Source organism: Mauremys mutica, chromosome 1 (assembly GCF_020497125.1).
Source record: "Mauremys mutica isolate MM-2020 ecotype Southern chromosome 1, ASM2049712v1, whole genome shotgun sequence".
NCBI classification, from domain to species: domain Eukaryota; kingdom Metazoa; phylum Chordata; order Testudines; family Geoemydidae; genus Mauremys; species Mauremys mutica.
Genome location: NC_059072.1, coordinates 79,344,266 through 79,371,488, shown reverse-complemented (window position 1 = coordinate 79,371,488; position 27,223 = coordinate 79,344,266). Strand labels below are relative to the sequence as shown.

General features: G+C 41.4%; 1 protein-coding gene across 1 annotated transcript in view; it reads right to left on the bottom strand.

Moving 5' to 3' along the window:
• TMTC3 (transmembrane O-mannosyltransferase targeting cadherins 3) overlaps window positions 1-27,223 on the bottom strand; it is a 51,624-nt gene that overhangs the window by 10,976 nt on the left and 13,425 nt on the right. Inside the window, exons 5-10 of the mRNA XM_044984613.1 lie at window positions 24,230-24,329; window positions 23,259-23,374; window positions 19,159-19,331; window positions 17,121-17,373; window positions 9,682-9,830; window positions 889-1,009 (exon numbers count right to left, since the gene is read on the bottom strand). Coding sequence (XP_044840548.1) covers window positions 889-1,009; window positions 9,682-9,830; window positions 17,121-17,373; window positions 19,159-19,331; window positions 23,259-23,374; window positions 24,230-24,329 — 912 coding nt within the window. The remainder of the gene's footprint in view (window positions 1-888; window positions 1,010-9,681; window positions 9,831-17,120; window positions 17,374-19,158; window positions 19,332-23,258; window positions 23,375-24,229; window positions 24,330-27,223) is intronic.

Sequence of the window (27,223 nt, the reverse complement as noted above, 5' to 3'; positions counted from 1 at the left end):
AGCTCAACCGGAGCCGGTGGACCAGGTCTACCCGAGCCGCGGGACGAGCGCTCCCTCCGCAGGCATGACCGGTCTCTGGTCCTGAAAAGGTTGGGGACCCCTGCTCTAGGTGACTGAAAGAGAGGGGGAACTATATAGGTCCATGCCAGTGCAGGAAAAGCCCTCTTTTACCTGGACCAGGCAGAGCAGCGCCCACCCTCGCTCCAATGGAAGTGGTGAAATATTGAGGTTTGTCAGAATCCGCTGAGGGCACTGCACTAGTTGCTACTTTCTTTGAGGGTTGGGAAGGAATTTTTCCCTCACCGCCAGATTGGCCAAGGAGAACTGTTTTTTTATTTCCACCTTCCCCACAGCAGGTTCAGGGGGTGCTTTGTTGGAGTAAACATGAAATGAGAGTTAGGCTATGACATTGCAACTACTTATGTAAATGTGGGGTGGATGTCCAGTACAGGTACTCTATATGGAATGGATAGTGATCAGAAAAAATGGACTGGCAAAGGATTCAAACAAGGTAATCTTTAAAGGAGCAGAAGCAGGGGGGTGGGTGGGTGTTATGGCTCCTATGACTGGAATGGCAGGGAGCCAATCCCCTCTTCTTTATAGCCCCCCCCAACCTCATTTGAAGTGGGGGATGGCAAGGTCCCAACAGCAGGGTGGCTGGGGACCAGGATGGGTAAGGGTGGGGGGGTTGATGGAAGCCCACCAGGTACATCTAGTGAAACAATTATGGAAAGGACTGAACATTTTTATCTGCTGGGTACTCCCAGACATTTAAGAATAAAATTGTAGCTTAATTAAACCACATCTAGCATCTCCGGTCCTTCTTCCAGTGCAGCCAATGATCCATTATCCACTTACCATATGCCACTTTGAAACATAACACCATACCTTTAAAGCTGACATAAATAAGGTGTATTCTGATTCCCAATCCCAGTTTCTGTGCAGTGTTTTTAAGGCATGAGTGAATAGCACTACAGACAGACAAATCCAGGACAGCTTTCTCAGCACACTGTTAAACAAACAAACAAAAAACAAAAATAAAACCAGAGCTGTAAAAATACTGACCACTACACAATTTCAATATTATGCTAAGGGGGATATTTTACCTCCTTTCAGAGAATAGATATAATTGTTATCGGTACTCATTGGTGAGTTAAAGCAAGAAGAGAACATTTTGCAATTGCTATTGTAATTTATTCCAACTGAATACTAGTAGCCAGGGGCGGCTCCAGGCCCCAGCACGCCAAGCGCGTGCTTGGGGCGGCAAGCTGCGGGGGGGCACTCTGCTGGTCGCCACAGGGGCAGCAGGCAGGCTGCCTTTGGCAGCATGCCTGCGGAGGGTCCGCTGGTCCCACGGCTTCTGGACCTCCCACAGGCATGGCTGCGGGAGGTCCGCCGAAGCCGCGGGACCAGCGGACCCTCCGCAAGCACGCTGCTGAAGGCAGCCTGCCTGCTGTGCTTGGGGCGGCGAAATGCCTAGAGCCGCCCCTGCTAGTAGCTAATTTAAACTTTGAGGAAAAGAATATTTAGCCTCAAACTTTTATTTACGGTATCAATTGTAATGTCACAATGTCCACTTGATAAATAAGTTTATTACAATAATCCACAACAATTTTCTACAACTAAAGTAAAAATGTGGGAGGTCCTTACATATGACAAACTCTCAAAAGTCAAATTCAAAATTAAGGCAATGAATGGGATCCTGAAGTCAAATGAAAAAGTTATTTAAGTATTTTAAAAAGCAGATATTGAGAACATGTACTAGATCATCTATTCCATCATCTTTGTCTAATACAGGACCATCCTATACAAGTTTTTAATGCACAGTTTCTCTAACTTTTACATAGTTTGGATGTCATTTTAGTGGAGAGGTTGTCTCCTGGACCAACTTGTCTATTCACAATCACGTAACAGTCTGTGGCACATAACAGTGGCAACTACAATTTCTTAAATGGAAGAAAGTTTTAATGCATCTTTAGCTCTTTTTAATCAGTTTTAGAAACTGAAAATAATGGAAAATCCTAATCCATCCCACTGGGAAAAAAACTAGTAAGGACACAGTAACCTTCTGGTAAATACATTTCTATTGTTTGGGTTTAAGAAAGCTTTAAAATGCTTATCTTATGCAACCTTGTCAATGTAAATAACTTGTAGCGGCTTATTGTTGTCAGTTATTTCTTATACTGTATGTTCTATAATAACTGTTCCCAATGTGCTGTATTTTTGGAATTAGAATCAGGGACTGCTGCTTCTCTAGGGGGCATGATGAAAACAAAAGGCTTTTTTATAATACAGAAGCATTTAAAATGTTTTAGATATTGTGCAGACCTAAGAAGACAGGCCAGAAAAACTATGGTGATTGGCACATGCCTTATTATTCTATTTATATATCAATCATTGCCTCTTTACCCAGACATCATTAGTTCTCTTTTCAAAAAGATATACGTTATTCCCACACCTTCCTGAGACAATGAACCCTGTCTCTTTACGTAAGACCCTCTAGGTGCCTGTGTGAATGGTCCTGGGAGGCCATGGGAGAGCTGAGACCTTCCTATGCACATAGTGTGCAGGGATCAGATGGCAGGTATCAGACAGTAGGAAGTCTTATGTCTATTTATAGGGCATTTGCTCTCATGTCACTGTAGTGCTAGGGCTGTGAAAGTGTGACTGGGACTTTGTGCAATGTCTCCTATGGGGTGACCCTGCACAGCGAAGCTGCCACTGTCCATCCTTAGCTCTGCATCTCATAAAACTAAACCAGTAATCAACATTTTAAAATATACAGCAAACTGAAATATATTTTATATGATTATATAAACTATGCAGTTAAATATACACAGGTGATAGTATTCGTCCTTTAAATGAAGTATAAGTCAAGTTTGAACATATTCTCCTTAGAACAGATTCTTAATTTATATTTCTTTGTGCTTAATCTTTAGAAAGTGTATAGCAATGCTAAGGAAAATAAAATTAAACATTTGTGTTTCTTTGATATAAAAACAGATGGGACTAATTATTAGGCTTAGAAAGGCTAGGTCTACTTAGCAGCAACATTAGCATGTAACCTGAAAAAGAATATTGCACTGCAATAGAAAATATTTGGTTTCAAAGAAATTTTTTTTATTTTTTTTTATTAAAGAAAAGACAATTATTGACACTAACATCTTTTGAAAAAAGGTAAATCACAGAGAATATAAAACTCATGAAGAAATGCTCAGTAGTGAACCATACACTCAGTTGACAGCACCACTCAGGTTACAAGATGAAAGACTACCTGCACTGTAAATTATCCCTAGGAATAGGTTTTCAAAGTAGCCATTCCTCTATAACCTGAAAGACACCTCCCAATTTGCCCTTCACCAATACATTATAGAAACTTAAACAAGTCAAATCCTTCACGCTTACAATTTGTGGATCAGGAGAAAGAGGGAGGCAAGGACTACCTTCCTTTCTTAACATTTGATTTCATTTCCAAATTCAATTTCAAAACAAATTTTAACCCAATTATTCTACACTTAAACAACTGTAAAATATCTTCACAATTCGGATGTGGCAAGCACTAAGAATTAAAAAATATTAAAAGCTAATAAAGCGCTCAGGATAAAAGATAGCGAATTAATCAGGGAAACAGAAAAGAAACCCAAATATTCCTCTGCGAAGGTGGTGGTAGAATTCAAAGATAGCTTCACAATATTTGAACCAGAAATATTAAGTGATGCAATGGGATTAAGTACATTAGCCTTTCACCTTTGCATATGTGCAGTGTGGACACTTTAAAAGCAAGACACTAACACAAGGCAGAACAACATTTTGAAAGCACCTGTGATAATGGTATAGGATCTATGTTCCTCCTACACATATACCAACAAAAGTAGCTTCTTTTACCTCTAAGTTTTAGTTCAAGAAGTACATTTAATACAAAAGTAATTTTAAAATTACATACAGTCCCTTAATCTGAGACACAATCTTCAAGATGTCATTGGTTCCTCTGACTGGTGATAATTTTTTAACAGAAACAAGGCAGATTTTAACATAAGCAAGTGAGTAAATATGCTTCTCTTTATTCAAAATTTGTTTTTTTTTTCCACTGTCATAAATCAAAAGACCCATTACCACCTAAAAATAGCAGAAAGGTGGAATTTCACGGCTCTCTCATTGCAAGAATCTACAAGAGCCAAATGAACACATTTTAAAGCAATGACGCTGTAAGTCCAAATAACATTTTGGATACAAGTGAAAATTACTGCACCACACCTTAAGCAGGGAGGGCAAGGGGTGCATTGTCTGACTTAAGCCTGGTCTACACTAGGCGTTTAAATCGGTTTTAGGAGAGTAAAACCGATTTAACGCCACACCCGTCCACACTAGAAGGCACCTTATACTGATTTTAATGGCTCTTTAAATCGGTTTCTGTACTCCTCCCCGACGAGAGGAGTAGCGCTAATATCGGGATTAACATATCGGAATAGGGTTAGTGTGGCCGCAAATCGACGGTATTGGCCTCCGGGCGGTATCCCACAGTGCACCACTGTGACCGCTCTGGACAGCATTCTGAACTCTGATGCACTGGCCAGGTAGACAGGAAAAGCCCCGCGAACTTTTGAAATTCATTTCCTGCTTCCCCAGCGTGGAGAGCTCATCAGCACAGGTGACCACGCACAGCTCATCTGCATAGGTAACAATGCAGTCTCCTGAGAATCGAAAAAGAGCCCCAGCATGGACTGCACGGGAGGTACTGGATCTGATCGCTATATGGGGAGAGGATTCAGTGCTAACAGAACTGCGTTCCAAAAGACGAAATGAAAAAGTATTTGAAAGAATTTCTAAGGCTATGATGGATAAAGGCCACAGCAGGGACTCAGTACAGTGCAGAGTGAAAGTTAAGGAGCTCAGACAAGCCTACCAGAAAACCAAAGAAGCAAACGGAAGGTCCGGGGCAGGTCAAAAAACATGCCGCTTCTATGCTGAGCTGCATGCAATTTTAGGGGGCTGCGCCACAAGTACCCCACCCCTGACCATGGATTCCGAGGTGGGGGTTGTAATCTCTGCCATGGCTGAGGATTATGCAGACGGGGAAGATGAAGATGAAGAAGAGGAGGACGACCTAGCAGAGAGCACACAGCACTCCGTGAGCCCCAGCAGCCAGGAGCTTTTTATCACCCTGACGGAATTACCCTCCTCCCAGCCCTCCCAAGCAACTATCGCAGACAATGACGCCATGGAAGGGACCTCTGGTGAGTGTACCTTTGCAAATAGCAAACATTTTTTTTAAGCAAGCGTTTTTTAATGATTTATTTGCCCTGAGGACTTGGGATGCATTCGCAGATAGTATAGTCACTTAGAAAAGTTTGTTAACATGTCCGGGGATTGAGAGGAAATCCTCCAGAGACATCTCGATGAAGCGCTCCTGTAGGTACTCCAGAAGCCTTTGCAGAAGGTTTCTGGGCAAGGCAGCCTTGTTCCGCCCACCATGGTAGGACACTTTACCACGCCATGCATGTAGCAAGTAATCAGGTATCATTGCATGGCAAAGCATAGCAGCGTATGGTCCCGGTGATTGCTGGCATTCAAGAAGCATCCGTTCTTTATCTCGCTGTGTTATCCTCAGCAAAGTGATATCGTTCAGGATAACCTGGTTAAAAATCAGGAATTTAAGTAAGAGGGATGGCCATTTTCCTACTGGGTTCATGGACTGCAGCAGCTTAAAAAAAAAATCCTTTCCTGCATGTAGCCAAGCGGGGGGAGGGGAGGAGTGAAATGCCGATGATCTTTTTTGTGTTTGGTCAGTGGGGCTTTGCCAAGCTACCAGCCACGCAGTGGGTGGGGGGTGGGAAGGGTGTTGATTAGCAGGGAGCTAGTATTAGCCATGCGTTGGGGGGAGGGTTAAATCACTACAGAAGCCGAAAGACAGTGGCTTACCATGGCCGCATGCAAGCTGAATTCTGATGCCCGGACCTGTGTCTGTGAGATCTGTAACTCCAGAGCTGCAGGCACTCAGTATTAAGATGAAAAATGCGACCTTGTAGGGAATTCACATGTGCTATGTAAGGTGAATAGTGCTGTTCACTGTGAAAGAGTATAACCATTGTTCTGTAAAATGTATCTTCTTAAATATTTCTCTCCCTCATGCAGCTGCAAATTTTTCAAGCGTCCCTCCTCCATCCCAAAGGCTAGCACAGATAAGGCGGAGGAAAAAGAAGACGCGAGATGAAATGTTCTTGGATATTATGGAAGTTACACGCAATGAAAGAGCTCATCTGAATGAGTGGAAGGACGTGGTATCAAATTACAGGAAAGAGGCCAGTGAACGTGAGGACAGGAGGGACACCCGAGATGAGAGGTGGCGGCAGGAAGACCGGCAGGAAAATCAGCGGTGGCGGGATGCAACTCTGGGGCTGCTGCGTGATCAAACTGACATGCTCTGGCGTCTGGTGGAGCTTCAGGAACGGCAGCAGGATCACAGAGTGCCGCTGCAGCCCCTGTATCACCACCCTCAACCCTCACCATGTTCCACATCCTCCTCACCCAGACGTATAAGAACGCGTGGGGGGAGGCTCCGTGCACCCGCCCACTCCACCCCCGTGGACAGCCCAACCAGAAGGCTGTCATTACTGTGAAATTTTTTTAATGGCCTTCTCCATCCCTCCTATCCTCCTCCCAAACCACACCCTTACTTCTCTCCCTCTTTTTATAATGAATTAATAAAGAATATATGATTTTTAAACGAGAGTGACTTTATTTGCATAAGTAAGCTGTACTCGAAGGTGGAGGGGGAGTTGCTTACAGGGAATGAGTCAATCAAGGGGGGGTGGGTGTTCATCAACAAACACAGCAGTCACACTGTACCCTGGCCATTGATGAAGCTCGTTTTCAAAGCTTCTCTGATGCGCACCGCTTCCTGGTGTGCTCTTCTAATCTCCCTGGTGTCTGGCTGCGCGCAATCAGCAGCCAGGTGATTTGCCTCAGCCTCCCACCCCGCCATAAAGGTCTCCCCCTTACTCTCACAGAGATTGTGGAGAATACAGCAAGCAGCAATAACATAGGGGACATTGGTTTGGCTGAGGTCTGAGCGAGTCAGTAATGTGCGCCAGCGCGCCTTTAAACGGCCAAATGCACATTCCACCACCATTCTGCACTTGCTCAGCCTGTAATTGAACAGATCCTGACCACTGTCCAGGCTGCCTGTGTATGGCTTCATGAGCCATGGCATCAAGGGGTAGGCTGGGTCCCCCAGGATACGACAGGCATTTCAACATCCCCAACTGTTATTTTCTGGTCTGGGAAGTAATTCCCTTGCTGCAGCTGTTTAAACAGAGTAGTGCTTCTGAATACGCGAGCGTCATGAACCCTCCCTGGCCATCCCACGTGGATGTTTGTGAAACGTCCCTTGTGATCCACCAGTGCTTGCAGCACCATTGAAAAGTACCCCTTCCGGTTTACGTACTGGGTGCCCTGGTGCTGCGGTGCCAAGATAGGGATATGGGTTCCATCTATCGCCCCACCACAGTTAGGGAATTCCAGTGCAGCAAAGCCATCCACTATGGCCTGCACGTTTCCCAGAGTCACAACCTTTCGTAGCAGCAGCTTAGTGATTGCTTTGGCTACTTGCATCACAGCAGCCCCCACAGTAGATTTTCCAACTCCAAATTGATTCCCGACTGACCGGTAGCTGTCTGGCGTTGCAAGCTTCCACAGGGCTATCGCCACTCGCTTCTCTACTGTGAGGGCTGCTCTCATCTTGGTATTATGGCGTTTCAGGGCAGGGGCAAGCAAGTCACAAAGTTCCATGAAAGTGCCCTTACGCATGTGAAAGTTTCGCAGCCACTGGGAATCGTCCCACACCTGCAACACAATGCGGTCCCACCAGTCAGTGCTTGTTTCATGGGCCCAAAATCGGCATTCAATGGATAGAATCTGCCCCATTACCATCAGGATCTCCAAAGCGCAGGGGCCCGCGGTTTGAGAGAATTCTGTGTCTACGTCCTCATCACTGTCATCGCCGCGCTGCGGTATCCGTCTTCTCCTCGCCTCGGTGTGAAGGTCCTGGTTCACCATATACTGCACGAGAGTGCGCGAGGTGTTTAAAACATCCACGATTGCGGTATTGAGCTGAGCAGGATCCATGCTTGCTGTGCTATGGCGTCTGCACAGTTCACCAAGCAAAAAAGGCGCGAAACGCTTGTCTGCTGCTTTCAGGGAGGGAGGGGTGAGGCTGTACCCAGAACCACCCGCGACAATGATTTTTGCCCCATCAGGCACTGGGATCTCAACCCAGAAATTCCAAGGGGCGGAGGAGGCTGCGGGAACTATGGGATAGCTATGGAATAGCTACCCACAGTGCAACGCTCCAGAAGTCAATGCTAGCCTCGGACCATGGATGCACACCACCGATTTAATGTGTTTAGTGTGGCCGCGCGCACTCGATTTTATACAATCTGTTTTACAAAACCAGTTTATGCAAATTTGGAATAGTCCCGTAGTGCAGACGTACCCTTACTGGGGAAAAAGGGTATACGTCTTTAAGGGTAGAGGCAAGGATACTGCTGTACCCGCAGAGCATATCAGTGTGAGGATGCTAACTCGCCCTTCTCCCCCGGTGACCAGAAGATAGGGGAAGAGTACATAGGTACAAGCCAGGTGAGGGAAGCCCTCTTTCATTTGGACCAAGCGGAGCAGCACCTACCCTTGAAAGTGGTGAAATACTAGGTTTGGTCAGTATCCACTGTGGGCTCTGTGGTAGATGCTGCTTTCGCAAGGGGCTGGGAAGGAATTTCCCCCTCGCTGCCAGATTAACCAAGGCAGAGTGGGGTTTTTTCCATCTTCCCCACAGTGGATTCCAGGGAGAAAGGGGGAGCTTATTTGGGGTGAGCAAGGAAGAGGTGTTAGTCTATGAGGTTGCAACTCAATTCTATGGGGTGGCTGTCCAGTGCAGGTATTCCATAGGCAAAGGATACAGTGCTCAGATAGTTTGATAAAGGATTTAAAGGTGTTTGTTAAAAGGATGGAAATAGAGAGGGTTTGGGCTCCTATAACTGGTACAGCACAGAGCCAACCCCCCCTCCTCATAATAGCCCCACCTTAATCCTCATTTGAAGGAATAGGGGGATGGTAGGGTCGCAGGAGGAGGTTGGCTGGGGACCAGGATGGAAAAGGTGGGGGGACTGATGGAAGCCCCCCAGTAAATATTTAAATGATCATGGAATTACCTACACTGTACACTGTTATCTGCCAGGTACTCCCAGACAGTTAATAATGAAGTTGTGGCCTAATTAAACCACTCCTGTCCTTTTTCCAGTATAGCCTGACAATATGTTTGAGGACCTCCTCCCAAGTCACTTGTGGACATTTGTTCACATCACAAAACTGCCATATAATTCATCCTGACTGGCAGTCCTTGTTCAAGAGGCAACCTGGACTGGAATAACAGATATAACATACAAAGACAGAAACACACCTGGTTAGAGCTCTTTAGAAGCAGCTTGCAGAGCGACTTATCTACCTTTATTTTATAATGAATAAATAGATAAATATGTAGTAATACTTAACATTTATATAGCACTTCCATCAGACAATCTCAAAGCATTTTACAGATATTAATTAATTGTACCAGGTTTCTGTCCACTATCTTTATTCATAGAATGACCCCCTGCCCCCCCAAAACCCCCCCTAATTTTGACCTACCTTTTGTTTGATAGTCTTTTCCATCCATGTGCTACTAGAATGCAGAATCCCATGCTAGGGACGTACAACACTCGTTCTGCTACTACAAACCCAACAGGAAAAAAGAGGTTTGATGCAGGAATGAATGGCAACACTATTAAACAGAGTGCCTAGAAAACAAAAACAAACACGAACTAGTAATCAAAACTAGAGTTACAAATTGTGCCTGTCACCTGAACAAATAGAAAAATAATAAAATTAAATGAAATTAAACAATACTTATGAAGATTAGAAGACTAAGTACACTTAACAAATATCAAGTGTAATTTCTATGTTACACTAAGAATGGACCTTTTTCACATGGGAGGTAATTTTTAGTCTACAAAGAGAAAGAACCCATTTTTGCTTAGTAACCTATGAAGCTTTACCAATTAACTTATTTGGTTGCCTACAAGTTGGAAGTGGGGAAAAAGATCCATCTGCTAATATCTATTTAAAACAACGGTTCTCACACCGCATGAAAAACAATAGGAAATAAGACAAATAACCCCAAACAGCAAGACCAACTTTATACCATTATTTTAAAGAATTTCCCACTGATTTCAATGAAGAATTCTGCATACAAAAAGTGACATGAGATGGTCCTATGTTCTAAATCACCACGTTTCAGTAATGTGAAAGTCAGAATTTTCAACATTATGGCTCTTACAACTATTTTTTGCCCGGTATCCATGTATATTACTTGTGTGCTGTTAAACTTGTGCATTAGTATATGACATATGAACATCAAAACCATAACTGAATTTCCTAATTTGCCTTGAACTTGTCAATGGTTTGAAAAAAGATTTAATATTATCTTTCTTATACATTACACAAAACTCTGAATTGTATAATGTAACAGCTCTATCAGAGAAGTTCTAGAATCTAGTTGCATTGGTTATTGAACCATAATGTAGCCCTTTGAATTCATCCCAGAGCTTTTGTCATATTTAAAGGAAGAGAATGAAACTCTTCCCATGACACTTTAATAGTACTTTCAAACTTGATTTAGACCTAGTTATGTTTGGATTCATATTCCTAAACATGTGGCTAGCTGAATTTCTATTATCAATAAGTACTGTATGTGAAATAATTATTGTGAACATTCTTGTTCATTTTAAAGTATTTCCCTGACAACTCTTACCTACATGTTCACTTCAAAACTAACAGTACAAAATATATGTGTTGGTTTTAAAAATACATTTATTCAAGTATATTTAAGAAGACATTTGACATTCAAATAAAAGGACAAGTTTTGGAAATTGCAATTTAATTTAAAAGCATTTTAACCAATTTACACCTTTTACAATTATACATGGAGTGAATGCATGCCAAATATCTCCATAAAGTCAAAATAGTGCATGTTCATTCCATAAAAATGGTTTTGTTATTGAAACTATGACCAATTGCATTTGTATTTGCTACAGCTCACAATTATATAGTGGACCTGAAAACAGAAACTGGCAACGTCATCATTTAGACTATGAAGGAGTTTAGACAAGCCTGCACATAGTCCTGAGCCATCCTGGGGCTGTTTCTACACTAAATTTTTTTGTCAATTTCTCCCACTGCATAGTGGTAGCTCTACAAATGGAACACAAGTGCAGACTGGCTGCTGATATTTTTGCCATTGAATCATACTACTCCCAGAGAAGTGACCATATAAAAAGCCCTCAACCAAGCTACACTAGCACTTCCTGCATTGCTAATACCGGTGAAGCTACTTTGTAACTTATCAGAAAGCTCAAGTAGACAAGGCCTAAATTAACTTTATGTTGATTACACTGTTAGGAACACTCAAGAGCTAAATCCATGAAATGATTTCATGAAGGCACTGAAAAAAAATGATTTAACTAAATTTGCTTACATTTCCCATTTTTCTTGGGGCTTTTTGGATGCATAAATCTCTCAAGTGAAGCCAACTGGCTGGAAATCTTCAAGAATCTACTTATGTGACAGTTCAGTAAATTTACAAGCCCATGTTGAAAAAGAAAGAGGTATTTTATAAACCTGACCAAATATTAATACTGAATCTCAAATACTCTGACATTTGCAGTAAGTATTAATAAACATAGCTTCATATAGGAATTAAGTTATGCTACCATAGATATATTTTAACTCTCATACTGTAATAGATGCATCTTTAACAAACAGCCATATAACCTGAATTTCCCTTTCATGCTATAAATTAAACTTTGCCATATTTATGGCCACTTAACCACTAGCAGCTAGTAGTTTTATTGAAATAACCTAGATCTGAACTTAAAAAATTGTTTTGCTCTAAAATCATACTTCCTAATATTAAGCCTAACTGACTTTTCATGTTCATTTTTGTAATCTGCTGAAAAACTTTCAGAAGTATAAAATAAATATATATGTAAAGCATTGGGGGTGTAATCAAATTTATTTGGAAAAAGGCTCTTGCGTGTAGAGTTTAATAAGAGATATATAACATTATTAATATACTTGTCTTTGCAAGTATACTATGGCACAGTCCGAGTCCCTTTTTCAATTAATTCCCTTACTAGAAGGGTGAACCAACTCTCCAAAGACGTGGTGGTAGGAAAGAATGTCAGATATTACTACTTATTGGGAACTCAGAGAAGAAAGTGGACAATTTCCTTTAAAAAAGGTGTGTACTCTTTTTCGAAGTTAGTTTAGGTACCAATTCATAGTCACGGGCAATGTGAAGGTGGGAACCATTGCTTTAGTGGCGCTGGACACAAGAATCGTCACTGGTCCCCTATATCACAGTGACTTTTTGGTAATGGCCCAGGATGGAATTGTGTAGTCATTTTTTTTTTAAATATAAAGGGTCTAGGGCAGAGGTGGGCAAACTATGGCCCGTGGGCCACATCTAGCCCGCAGGACCATCCTGCCCGGCCCCTGAGCTCCTGGCCCGGGAGGCTCACCCTCAGCCCCTCCCCCGCTCTTCCTCCTCTCCCGCAGCCTCAGCTCACTGTGCCGCCAATGCAATACTCTGGGCGGCGAGCTCCTGGGGCAGCGTAGCTGCAGAGCCCGGCCTGACGTGGTGCTCTGTGCTGCACCGTGTGTGGCTGGCTCCAGCTGGGCAGCGCGGCTGCAGTGACGCCAGCTACCAGTGCTCCAAGTAGTGTGGTAAGGTGGAAAGGGGGATTGGATAGAGGGCAGGTGAGTTCGGGGTGGTGGTCAGGGGTATGGATAGGGGTTGGGGTGGGGAACAGGGGTTGAATGGGGGCAGAGGTCACGGTGAGAGCAGTCAGGAAGGAGAGGAGGTTGGATGGGGCAGCAGGGGGCAGTCAGGGGCAGCGGTTCCAGGGGCAGTCAGGGAGAAGGGGTGGTTGGATGGGGCAGGGATCCCGGGGGGCAGTCAGGAATGAGAGGAGGGGTTGGATGGGGTGGCGGGCAGTCAGGGGACAGGGACAAGGGGTGGTTGGATGGGGCAGGGGTCCTGGGAGGGCACTCAGGAAAAAGGGGAGGGTTGGATGGGGTGGTGCAGGGCAGTCAGAGGCCAGCGAGCAGGGAGGGTGGATGGGGCAGCGGGCCCAGGGGGAAGTCAGGAAGAAGGGGGGTTTGGATGGGCCAGGAGTCCAGGGGGGCCATCAGGAGGCCAGAAGGGGAGGGTGGGTGGATGGGGGGGGGCTGGGCTGGGCCACCCCTCCACCCCAGCCCTCCATACAATTTCCAAAACCCGATACAGTCCTCAGGCCAAAAAGTTTGCCTGCCCCTGGTCTAGGGCAAAAATGATGCTCAGAGTTAACATGGTCAGAAATTACTACAAGAACAGCACTAACAAGCAGAACAGGGCAAGAATACAAGAATACGATCTTATTGATATTAAGAGCTATTTAAATGCCCCAACAGTTCACCAATTGTGTTCAATAGCAGTATAAGTTGAACTGTTTTGTTTTGTAATATTTGGGATCTGTTTAAGGATATCTTTCATATTAAGTTAATAAAAAGTTGTGTAACCAACTTTACTTCGTGTTTTCTATAGTATACCAATTAAATCTGTTTAAGGCAGCCAGAATTGGATATACATACTGCTGCACCATCTATAATTGCTGTCAGGCACTTCAGAAAGAAGGATTCTGACGACAGTCTCCTACCTGAAGTCAACAGCTTGAGTTACTAGTTAAAGGTCAAAAGGAAATTTGGAACAAGAACAACCAAAATGACTTGAAAGGTGCTAAGCTTTATTACAGAGATCATAACACCCAGTTGTACATACTGACATGGACTCTGGAGACTTATTTCCAAGAACAGAATTTTCAGACTGTTTATGTCTAGCAAAAATGGCAGCTTTCTTTTAAGATGTGGTTCTATTCTGAAAAGGGTCTGTAAAATGGCATTGTAGGATTCCACATTTAATATGGTACATGTAAAATGAGCACAGTTAATGTCTTTTTATAATTCGCCACCCAACTGGCAGACTAGCCAACTCCACCTGGGATCCAAGTGATGAGGTGGGTTCTTTTCTTCTCATGCACCATCTGTAGACCAAAACGTGCCCTCAGTGCCAGCTGCAATGGGCTTGCTCAAGTGTAACTCATTGAGTGTTAGTAAAGAATTCTCAACAGGATTTTCAAAGGAGCCTAAAGGAGGTAGGCACCCAAATTTCAGTGGGATCTGGCCACTTAATTTCTTTAGGTTCCTCTGCTGGAAACTCCACGAGGAAAAAAAATCTAGCTTGCTCTCTCCACTGTTGTAGTTCTGAAGTGCTGACAAGAGTAACAAGCAGTAAACTTATTTTTGTCACTAAACCAAATGGATATGAGTAAACACACATGGAGCTAATTCACTAAGTAATTAGGTGTCACATTCACAGGGACTTATCATGGAGCAGAACTGCACTTCAAAATGATCAATCTAATACCAAGTTGTGGGATGAAGAAAAAATTGTTGCTTAACCATATACTGTAACCTGTTTTTCCAGTCCATATCAAGTACATAGGGAAAGTACATTAAAATCAGATATAATCATTTAATTAAAACCTGTTAGTAGATACAGCAGTGATGAACACATGGAAACACCTACGATGAATATATCAGCATAAGCTTTTTAGAGCACAAAGTGCCACCTTAACTACGGCTCTCTTTGGTTACTGAGAGATGTAACTCAACTAAAAGGTGGGAAAAAAAGTTATGTCAAAAAACTAACTTTGAGGGAAAAGCTCACCTAATTCAATGGAAGTTGCCATAGCCATTCACTTACTATTACAAATTACTCATCTTGGAAAATATAACACTAAATCATAAATTAAAAATATCTGGCATCAGAATAGCTTGAATTACAGATTATAAATACTTTGGTTTAATTATGAGATCAAAACAGATAAAGTCAACAGAAACTCAGCTAAAACTGAGTCAGTCAGTACGGTTTTCTGGCAGTTTTCAGTACCAGGAGCTGTGATGGCATTTTCCGTCTTGATTCAGTGAACAATAATATCTGCAATTAGATAATTACTGTACTATCTGCAGTTAGGTCTGTTGGCTTAACTACTTATTCTACACCAAAGCATGCAGTATACCCAATTAGAAAGTGGCTTTGGGACCCTATTTTAACTCCCTATCTTGTGGATGGTAGATTAGCAAGAACTATATAAGCAACGTGTTGTAAAAATGCAGAGGTAAAAAATTAGTTCAAAATAAAGAGGTACATAAGTCATAACATCAAATTTTCTTCATAGGTAATAGATGGGGCCCCACTGTTGGACAATGAAGACACAGTCTACACTTACGTTTTACCAGAACAAATATGTAAGTCAAAAGGCATGATTTTTTCCTGATACACTTACGCTGGTAAAAGACCAAATGTGGGCACAGTTCTACAGGTATAAGATACTATATAGCTTATTTTTCATTGCGGAATCAGAATGAGCTATATAGGTATAAACACTTTTATACCAGTATAAAACTGTGTTCTACACTGGTGTGCAAGTTAAAGAGGGTGTCTGCCATTTTAACTATGCTGGATAAATTAAAGCAACAAAACTTTTAACTGAAGAAAACACCTTATATTGATTGGCTAAGAACAGGGCACACTTGGAAGTCATTGAGTCTTTATTTCAAAACGAGCCAATTAGTGAAAAGGCTTTTGGTGGGTTACTTTAGAAAAAGATTTCTAAACCACAATTAAGATATCTAGACAGCAACTGTCTTATACCTTTATTAGGCAGCATTTATAGCTTACCTAGTTTATTTAGATAATAAGCGCTTTCTCACACATTTGCTCTACCAGATGGGCGAAATCTCTTTTTCCACCTACAGTATTAGCTGTGATACAGATGCATAAATATACTGTAGATTTTTATACATCAGTACAAAGTAGATGTACATTGCAATTGGTCTCACTGGACAAAGACTGGGATTGCCCATTTTACTTAATGACTGTTGTGTGATTTTTCTTAATAGGGTAAACATCTAGGAGGAAAAGAAAGTTGCATGGTAGCAGCTATTTTGATCAAAGTTTGAAAATGGAATATTCTAGAAGACACAAGTCAATGTTTCTTCATGCTAGCCGGACCACCTACATCCAGCCAACAAGGAGTTCACTGTACTAGTATCCCTAAAGACAACAGATTAGAAGCAGTTTTCTGACCTACAGTATTGTTTACATCAGGGGTAGGCAACCTATGGCACGCGTGCCGAAGGCGGTACGCGAGCTGATTTTCAGTGGCACTCACACTGCCCAGGTCCTGGCCACTGGTCTGGGGGGCTTTGCATTTTAATTTAATTTTAAATGAAGCTTCTTAAACATTTAAAAAACTTTATTTACGTTACAAACAACAATAGTTTGTTTATATATTAGACTTATAGAAAGAGACCTTCTAAAAACGTTAAAATGTATTACTGGCACGCAAAACCTTAAATCAGAGCGAATAAATGAAGACTCTCGGCACACCACTTCTGAAAGGTTGCTGACCCCTGGTTTACGTTACAGTATTTGAGGGATAATTGTATCTAATATATAGTAATGCATCCCCATTTTCTGGTAAACTGGGCTCCAGGCACTTTGACACTGATTCTTTGGCATGAAATCTAACAGCTAAAAGGATTAAAAAATATGTGTATGCAGCTGTGCTACATGCGGAGACTGGCAGTGAACATTCTATTATAAAAAGAGATGTTTCCATCAGTGAAGCAGACATTTTAAACACTAGAAATAAAAAGGCCTCTTTAAAATAAGCTAGTACTATTTAACTGACTATTCGTGGTGAAAATTCTATTAATCCTTTTTTTCTCTGAACTTGGTTATTTTCTCTGGAACTACGGAGTCTCAATGTTCAAGATTCCTTACCAGGGAAAGCCTTTTATTTCTTAAAAAATTATGCTGAAATTGATGTAAGGAACAGCTAAGGGAACCTCAGGAGTTTTCCACTACTTTCAGAATAGGCTACTTCACTGTAACCAAAAAGACTAAAAACATGCATTATTCCTACCATCAATACAGTCTTGGAGGAATCCCCAGGGTATCGGAGACTGAAGACAATCAAAGATCCCAAAAAGCAAAAAAACGTAATGGTGGCAATATTTCTTATATCTAGGAAAGACTCCACAAGTGGAATAGTTCCCATTGTCCAATCACAGCAGAGCTCGGAGGGATTTAGAAGAAGCCAAGCATTTACAGGGAGGAGGTAGTTGAAAGTCAGCTGCCTTGCAGGAGATGGACTTACAGCAGCTGGGTTATCAAACCTAAGTAGGACGAGAAGAAAAAGAAGAGGACCTTTTAGTTGAAAAAAAGTTACAGCTTAGACCCCGCACTGCAATGCAGTCACTTTGCACAACACCACTGCCAGATGCTGGACCTAGAATATCTCTTATGTGGGGGACTCCTGCAGCAGGATAAAGATGGATTAGGAACTACCAAGCCATCTTATCTTTGTTGCATTTATAATGTACATGGCTATGGAAAGGAGAATTGGCTGGGGCTTCCGAAAACACTTGCCATATTAGCTCCTGAGGACCATTGGCAGATGGCATAAGTTAGAGCAGGCCTGAGGCTGCTCTAAGTTTCTTCAGAGGGCTGGGATGCTACACAACTAGCTTAGCACAGAGGGAGTACAGAGACTACTTTTAAAACTCTTGTTGTGAACAGTCTTTGGCCATAATTAAGTATTCAGACCTAATTTCCAAGGGAAAATGCTAGTATACTACATTTACATATCACTCACAAGAATGACACAAAATTCCAAATTTATGAATAGTAAGAACAATGAAATTAATAGTAAAGGGTATGTGTCTTCTAAAGTCTGGCCACAATAAAGAACCAGTATCTTGAAGAATGGCATCTATATAATGAGTGACAAGTATCGCAGGTTTCACCAAATAGCATTATCTTTCATTATTTTCCTCCATTATTTTGTTTTGACTGCAACAGTACATGTAGTTTTGAACTATGTTTCTTTTCAAACTGAAATATTAGTACATGGACTAACACGTTTACAAGAGAAAAACTCAAGTTTGCAGTCTAAATACAGGGAAATTAGTATGAAATAAGAAAGTGGAGGCTAATATGTTTGAAGCAGTGATAGCTGCTGATAAATATGTACTTACACAATATTATAAATCTAGACTAAAACACAACCAGCTAATAGTGCTTCAAATGTGTTAGCTTGCATCCTAATGGGGCTTTTCAGTCACATTATGCTAACGCACCCGTTTTTTCCATCAAGATGGGACTAATGTGTTTAATATTGAACATGTGAATAATCCCACTGAGGTTAAAATTAAGCATATGGGCTAAGCACTTGGAGGATCGGGTCTGATATACAAAGATGCAGCCTAAACAGTGAAAATTAGATTTTAAATATTTTTAATCATTTAATTTATTCAGATTACCTCAAATGAAACCACAGCTTCCATTACCTTATTCTTTTAATAAATGCATTACTAAATATAGTTTCTCATCTAAACATGAAATAATTTCTTTTTCTAGCTATTTTAGATGATACAGGAGGCTTTATACATTCCAAATATTGATGCTTGATAATCAGACATGCATCTGGAGAGTGGTATTAGAACTGAAGGACTGCAGTTTTACTTACTGTAAACACTAAATTATTTGTGTGTGATGTTTATTAGACACATATTGCTACTATATATATATATATATATATATATATATATATATATATAGTGAAAATGCTTCATTAATGAAGGCTTTCACCTTCTGCCTACAAGTCTGAATATACTAGTGACCAAATGTTCTTACCATTCAATGAGTGCTCACTGGCTACTGCTATTTAACTGGTGCTCAACAACTGCAGTTATTGCTGTAATATAATAGGTGATTTATCACAGATAAATATAAGACTGTATGGGAATTCCAAGATAATATTAAAGTAAGTTAAATCTAAACACTACCCAAGGTATTTTGTAGCCATTTTTAATTGTGACTTAATGAGGTCAGTTTGATTTATTACTATCTTTTAAAATAATAAAACAAACTTTTCCATTGAATTAATTTTTGTTTTTTACCTGGTAAACACTGGAAGCTGAGACTGAATGACCTGGACTCTGACTACAACAAGGAGCAGTGTACTGAACATCAGAACAATAAGCTTTAATAGTGTTTGGAGCATAGAATAAGGAATACTGCATTTCCCTCGGAGAATCTGCATGGCAGCATCCAACAGCATAGGCAAAGTATACTAGAAAACAGAACATGATGTATGTTATCAGACAGTGCAGTCATGTTTAATCACATTCACTATACTTTACCAATACGAACTTTATTCTAGGGGGACTGTCAGTGCCTGCTAAAGTTAAGGTTGCCAGCTTGGGCCAGTAACTAACAACCTTTGAAAGCTTTAATATTTTTAACAAAAGCATCCAAGTGTTTTTCACATAGTTTGTCTCTGCCCAAAGTAACTTTTTTTTATTTTAATTAAATGAGAGCAAAAATATTTCACCTATTTTTGTATACAAAAATGTGTGTGAGTGTGAAGAGGGAGAAACACTTTCCCCCCATTATGAAAAAATTCTTGCAAAGCCAAACAGCTTGTAATATTACACAGAAGTAGGCCTCACTGAGGCTAACAACTAACTGTACTGAAGATGTATGGAACAGTCCACAGGTGTCTAGTCAGTTTCAGATTATGGAGTTAAAAAACAACACACACAATAGTTTTTTGTCAAGACAGCAAAGCTTTTAAGTTCTAAAGGAATGAAATTCCTTTTTGTTTTCTCTTTAAAAAAAAATCCCCAAAGTAAAAAAAATACCAAAAGTTAATGTATCACGTGCAGCCTTAAATCTGCATAAAGACAGTCATATTACATGATGACACCATTCTCAAACAGAATTTTTATGACAATTGTAGATACATCTTTTTTTTTGTTCTTTTACATTAACACCATTTTCACTGTCATAACAGTCCCATACATTTTTATTGACAAACTTTTTGAATAAGGAGTTTTCTTCTCTTTATGGAATTTATTAATTTTACCAGCAGCTATGCACTATGAGTATACATTTTCTTTTCAAAGAGCAGCTAGCTTTCTTTCAGTGCAATTCAAGGGCTTAGGCAATTAACTATAAAACTTAGCAATGAATTCAGATGGCCCACATATATCAACAAATTCTCACTAATACATTGTTGCATAAACAGATACCAAGTAAACTCTGTATATTGTATATTTTTCATATAAATAACTTCAATGAATTCAGGCATAAAACGGTATGCTCCAAGATGTTTCATCAAAGTATAAGATTATAGAAAAAAAAAATCAGTATATTCTATTTTATTATTTAAAAAATAATATGGATTCTAACTAGACTATTGTAATGCGTATGTGCAAGCAGATGGAATGCTCACACAGCCTTAATTCTCTTACTTTGAGTGTAAGATTTTTGTACTGGGTTTCAATAAAAACGTTTATAGACTGTGAAAAAAATATATTGCTTCCTTAAGGGACAGTCGTGGACAGCTTGCTATATAATTAAGAAGGCCCGGCCCCTACAGCTAGGCTGTTTATACAGGAACAGAAAATTGAATAGGACAAAGGGCAGTAGAAGCCAGGCCGAGCTTAGTTTCTCTTTCAGGATCTAGGATGGGGTGGGCAAACTACTGCCCGGGGGCCACAACCAGATCTTCAGATGTTTTCGGAGCAGAGTCCGGGGCTTGCCTTGCTCCACGTGTGCTGTGGCTTCGCATGGCTCCCCAAAGCAGAGGCATGGCTCCCCAAAGCAGAGGCATGTCCCTGCTCTGGCTCCTACGCATAGGGGCAGCTGGGAACCATGGCCAATGGGAGCTGCAGGGGCAGCAGCTGTGGATGGGGCAGCATGCAGAGCTTCCTGGCCGCGCCTCTGCGTAGGAACCAGAGGGGGGACATGCTGCTCCTTCTGGGAGCTGCTTGAGGTAAGCACCACCCGGAGCCTGCACCCCTGACCCCCTCCTATGCCCCAACCATGATCCCCCTCCCACCCTCTGAACCCCTTGGTCCCAGCACAGTGCACCCTCCTGCACCCCTTACCCCTCAGCCCCACCACAGAGCCCGTGACCCCAGCTGGAGCCCTCACTCCCTTCCACATTCCAACCCCCAATTTTGTGAGCATTCATGGTGCACTATACAATTTCCATACCCAGATGTGGCCCATGGGCCAAAAAGTTTGCGCACCCCTGATCTAGGAGATCAGCCTAACCAAACTCAGAGTCTTTGTTTTGTGGACTTTAATAGAGGGAGATAGCTCTGAACCAGGGCCCTGAGGTGAAGACCTTATGAATGGTGTATTGTAATTGCTTCTGTCCTCAAACCTTATTAAAAGGGGACATGCTGTTTTGTTATGATGTTGGCTTCTCCTGGCTCTGGGCTGTTAGAGTGAATCTATTGCTGTCCCAGCTGGGGAAATTAAGGTGGAGCACATCTGCAGTGCCACACTGGGCTCCAATAGGGCATATGAGGATCACCCATGACTTTGCAATGACAAAATAATGAAAATACAGTAGATTCTGCTTATTAGCAACCCCTTGGTTGACAGCAAAAAGTTGCAATTATCTAGCAGTTACCAATAAGTGAATGCAGGTGTTTGAAAATCTGCAGTAATGAAGCACTGTGAGGTGCCTTCCTGGCTGCAGCCCCGCAAACCTGTCTGGGGGCAAGGCAGCAGCATGAAGGGGGTCTGCAGCCTAGCACTTTCTACAAGGAGGGGAGGCTGTGGACCAGCCAGTGCAGGACAGCAGTGGGGAGAGGTACTGTTGAGCTTTGAGCCCCAAGTGCCCTGTGAAAAGCCCTGGCATCCAGGCTGCAGGCCCACTCTCCCTGCAACCATCTTGTCCACTGCCTCCTCACCCAGTCCACAACCCCAGGACTCTGGCAGGGCTTCTGCTTTGGGCAGGGAATGTGGGTGCCACAGCCCATTGCCTCCTGTGTGAACCCCGTGGGCAAGAAAGTTTGCAGGGCTGCAGCCAAGGAAAAGTGCTAGGATGTGCGTTCCCTGGCTGCCCGCCCCCAAACCTGCCTGCAGGCAGGGATGTCTTTCAAAAAGAGTTTTCAAAAAGCATGCCATTGCCAATATCTGAATCCTATTAACCTATATTAACATTAATGTCAATGGCATGGGATGGGTTCCTGGAAAAACACTGTCAAAGAAGTTGTTAAAAATCAGGCTTGCTATTAAGTGGCATCCACTGTATAAAGAAATACTACTGAATTAGTTTAGAAATTCTAGACCAAAATTTCAAAGGTAGGAACAAGTCAAAAGACACATGCATAAACTGCATATACAAAACACGCATGCAAAGTTTTGCAGGCACAAAGTTGAAAATGTAGCCTTGAATGCTTGTGACTGACAATTTCTTTTTATTTTGGCTAATATTTTTGCAGTTTTGGCACATAACTTCTAAAAATAAAATTTCTTAAAATTAAATATATTTAAACTATACAAAGTATAATACTGAAAGATATGTTAAGAAAAAAAACATTATTTTAATTGCTAGGAATATCACCCTCTCTTGACAAAGGAAAGTTAATATTAAATTATGGACAAGTCAAATTTTAATTGTCAAGGGATAAAATGAAACCTTACATTTTAAAATATATTTTATTTAGAAACTGACTTTAGAGCCTTTACAGAAGGAGGAGATTTCACAAAAATCTAAATGCTAATTGATTCAAATATGATACTCCAGAACACTTGGTAGTTCATTAACATCTGATGGAAAAGTCTCCACTGAAAGCACCTTCTCTAATTTCATGTAAAGAAATTAAAAGAAAATTAAATTAAATGAAACGGTAAATCAATTTTATGTGCCCTTCACTTTAACCACATTATATACATAGTTTTGGCCTTTGCAAGCATCAGTCTGTATTCAAATTAAAGAGATGTCAAATTTTAACGTATTTCCATTTTTGCTAATATCTTTGTCTGCATACAAAAAAACCTGCGTTAGGCATTTACATGATACATTGAGGGAACATATGTATTTTTTTTTCCAAGATCACAAAAATACAGAGTTTGCTTCAGCAGACAAAATACTCAGCACACAAGCATGTGATGGTTATTTAAAACTCTTACAAAAATACTGCAGATCTGCTTGACAAAGGAAATAGTTACAATGGAAATTTTTACAATAACTTACCCCTTGAGCTATAAATACTTCGTAGACACAGCATATCCCCACCACTGTTATTCCTTGTTCTTTGCACAATGTTGCAACGGCTACTAGACACACTGTCACTGCAATTGGAGTCCACACTGCAACGTAAAAGGACAGACATTATAAAAACACACTATTTTACAGGACAGCCATGTGAACAACATAATTTGACTAATTAAAGTGAACTATCTACAGTTTTCACTAGCCAGTATTTCAACAAGATCCCTATTAGGTTGCAGTTTATCTAGACATTTACCACCTGTTCTGTCTTTGCCTCACTTTACATTAAGTACCTTATCAGTTTCCCAGTCGTCTCTTTGAAGCTGAAATATGTGATAAAGAGGTGTGAAGACTTGTATAAATATTCCAAATAGGAAAAGAAAATTTTTACTAGCTTTCCAAAAATTTCTTTTTATGCCTGTATCTCTAAGCCAATGGTTTTCAACTTGTGATCTGTGGACCCCAACTTCCTAAGATTTCCAGAAGGGTCTGCACTTCCATTTGAAATTTTTTAAGGGACTGCAAAGGAAAAAAGGTTGGAAACCACCGCTTTAAGCAATATTTTCATAAATTTCCAAGTGTTGCAGCCGTTAGAACAGGGGACTGATTGTTAACGCCTAAGTTCTACTTCCAAATCTGTCACTGACTTAGGAGAGTCAATTAGCCTATGTACACCAGTACACTCTCCTCTATAAAAATGAAAATAATAGTAACACTTTCTACTAGAGAGTTGTATGGTTTAGTTAATGATTGTAAGGCACTCAGAAGTCCTCAGATGAAAGGCACTTTATAGTACAAAGTATTATTTATGTTATTACCAAGGCACCAGTAGTCTGAATTAAGGAGACTTTAAGACTAACTGGTTAACCGGAATATTTATGTTTATATTTTACTACCTGAAACCAATATAGTAAAATCAAAACAGTTATGTATATATGATGTTAGGTATTTACCTATGGTATTGTCTGGCCCTTTAGATTTGGTGTATGACAAAAAAGCAGCTAGAAAAAAGATAGATGATAAAAGCTCTGCTCTGCCAACCACTCCAGTTACCTGATGGGGGAAAAAAAGTTAACACTGTTAACTTCTGAACAGGATTTGGTCTTGAAAATTGCTCATATTACAGAAATTAGAAGCCAGTGATAGAACTAAACAAGACCAAAAAAAAAAAATAGGGCCTGAATCTTCCTCAGGTATGTAAGTGCAATTCCTGTTGAGTTCACTTAGAACTGCACCCATATATCTGAGATCAGACTGGGGCTTAACTACTTCCACCAGCTTCTCATAATTACATATACAGTCCTCAAGTGCCCTCATGTGGCAAATGTCTGGAATTACTCATGTACCATCTAATTAAATTACCTGAGTATTTACTATGAATAACCCTTGCAAAGAACATACGATTTCAATGAAAGTTCACTGTGCAGCATGAGAGTAGTATGACCCTTACCCTAAATTTATTGGTACTGTAATTTTATAATATAACTTTAAAACAAGGTACAGACATCTCCTCTGTACACTGCAGAAGGGTGTGTAAATAGGCAAGATAAAGAAACAATGTATCACATCAGCAATGAAAGTGATAAAATTATAGAGTGACTTGGTCAAGTCATAAACCACTAATAGAAACTATTAGCCAAACAGAACTAAAATGAGTAGCTGCTTCTGTGCAGATGAGAGGTAAGTCAATCCTTACATTAATTAATAAAAGGACGGAGAAAATAAAATAAATTACTTACTGGTAATTCTTTTTCTCAAAGATATGCCTCTCTGAATTGCTACTCTTGGGTTTGTGCTTGTGTGATGAAGTGGGAATTTTTCTTAATATTCTGTATGAATTCTGTGTGTGCCTCAGTTTCCCCTAAGTGCTGCATGGTTAACTAGGCAGTGGTAAAAGGTGGCTTATTCTTTGTAGCAATGCAGGTGGAATTGACACCTGGTTGTCTGGGGCCTCACACCCATGATGAACCCAGAAGACAATGGCCCAGACATTCAGTGCCTAGCAATGAAAGACCTGGGATTGCTGACCCCCTCTCTGCAGGAAGCCAGTCAGTTTTGGCCAGCGGGAGAACAAAGAGCTAAGGAGGATGACCAGGTGACCTGTTTTTGTCCGGGAATGAGAACAAAGAATGGAGTATACTATACTAACCCTGGAGTATAGTCTGGACTACTGGAAGCAGGAAACATGCTTCTCGACTGGGGCAATTGCAGAGGAGGCTCTGGAGGGTCAGGACTGATCCAGACAGACTGTGTTGTAACTTTCTATCCTCAATGCTATCTAAGAACTTTCTACGCTCTGTTCCAGACATCTAATAAACCCTTCTGCTTTGACAATGCTGCCTGAGAGTCATTCCAATCTAAGGAAGTTGGGGGATAGATTGCTCCCTTTGGGTGTGCAGAAGGTTCCAGGGTTTGATCGCAGGAGATGGCGAAGCCAAGGGGTTTACCCCAGTGAGAGTGTGATCCTAAAGAGGGTTAACATTCTAAATGAGTCCTCTCAGGCACTGTTCCAGACCTCTGGATCTGTGACTGCTTGGAAGCACAAGACTGGACAAGAACTCCATGGTCTTTAAATTTTTGGAAGTCTGAGACACTTAATAAGATACCTTCCTTTGAAAAGCATGTAATGGTGACTCAAATAAAAAAACCAATTAAAAATAAGGTAAAAATATTCTAAATACTTGTTTTCAAATTCTAAAGGAAAAAGTTGAGTGGTGATGCAGAGATCTATGTTTAGAGAACAAGAATTATAAATAAGTATTATTTTCCCCAAACATACGCTTCCCACTCTTGGGCCCTAAAGCTAAAGATAACATCTCTAAAATAAGAAATAAAAAGATTAACAAGAGAAAAATCAAATCTAACCATGCCTTAAAACACTGATTCTCAAACTTTTGTACAGTAACTCCTCACTTAAAGTTGTCCTGGTTCATGTTGTTTCATTGCTGATCAATTAGGGAGCATGCTCGTTTAAAGTTGTGCAATGCTCCCTTCTAACTTTGGCAGCCGCCTGCTTTGTCCACTCCTTGCAGGAAGAGCAGCCCGTTGCAGCTAGCTGGTGGGGGCTTGGAACCAGGGTGGATTGGCAGTCCCCCTATCAGCTCCCTGCTCCCCTAAATTCCCTGTGCAGCAGCTGCTCAGCAGGCTATCAATTGCCAGCAGTTCAGCTGTCTCTCCCCACACTGCCATGTGCTGCTCCTGCCTTCTATCTTGGAGCTGCTCCCCAAGACTCCTGCTTGCTGTGTGTGGGGGAGGGGAGGAAAAGGGGGGCTGTCCCCCTCCCCTCTGCTCCTGCGCCCCGCTTACCCCATCTTCCACAGAGCAGCCGGGACACATGACAAGGCTCAGGATGGAGGGAGCTTGCTGGCAGCAGCTACAGTCTCAGCAAGCTGATCTAATTAACAAGGCAGTATACTTAAGAGTAGGGTCGGGGAAATGCACATCTCTCTCTCACACAGAGGATGTCTCTCTCTGTCTGGGATGCTGTCTCCCCTCCCTCCATTCCTGCTGCCTTGCAGAATGAGAGAGTTAACCATTGAGGGCTCAGCCAATTGCTAGTGTGTGTGTGTGTGTGTGTGTGTGTGTGTGTGTGTGTGTGTGTGTGTGTGTGTGTGTAAAAATAAAATATGGACTTTTGTCTGATGAAAAAAATTTCCATGGAACCTAACCCCCTCATTTACATTAATTCTTATGGGGAACTTGGATTTGCTTAACATCGTTTCGCTTAAAGTCACATTTTTCAGGAACATAACTACAACGTTAAGTGAGGAGTTACTGTACTGGTGACCCCTTTCACATAGCAAGCCTCTGTGTGCAACCCCCCTTATAAATTAAAAACACTTTTTTACATATTTAACACTATTATAAATGCTGGAGGCAAAGCGGGGTTGGGGTGGAGGCTGACAGCTTGTGACCCCCCCATGTAATAACCTCGTGACCCCGTGAGG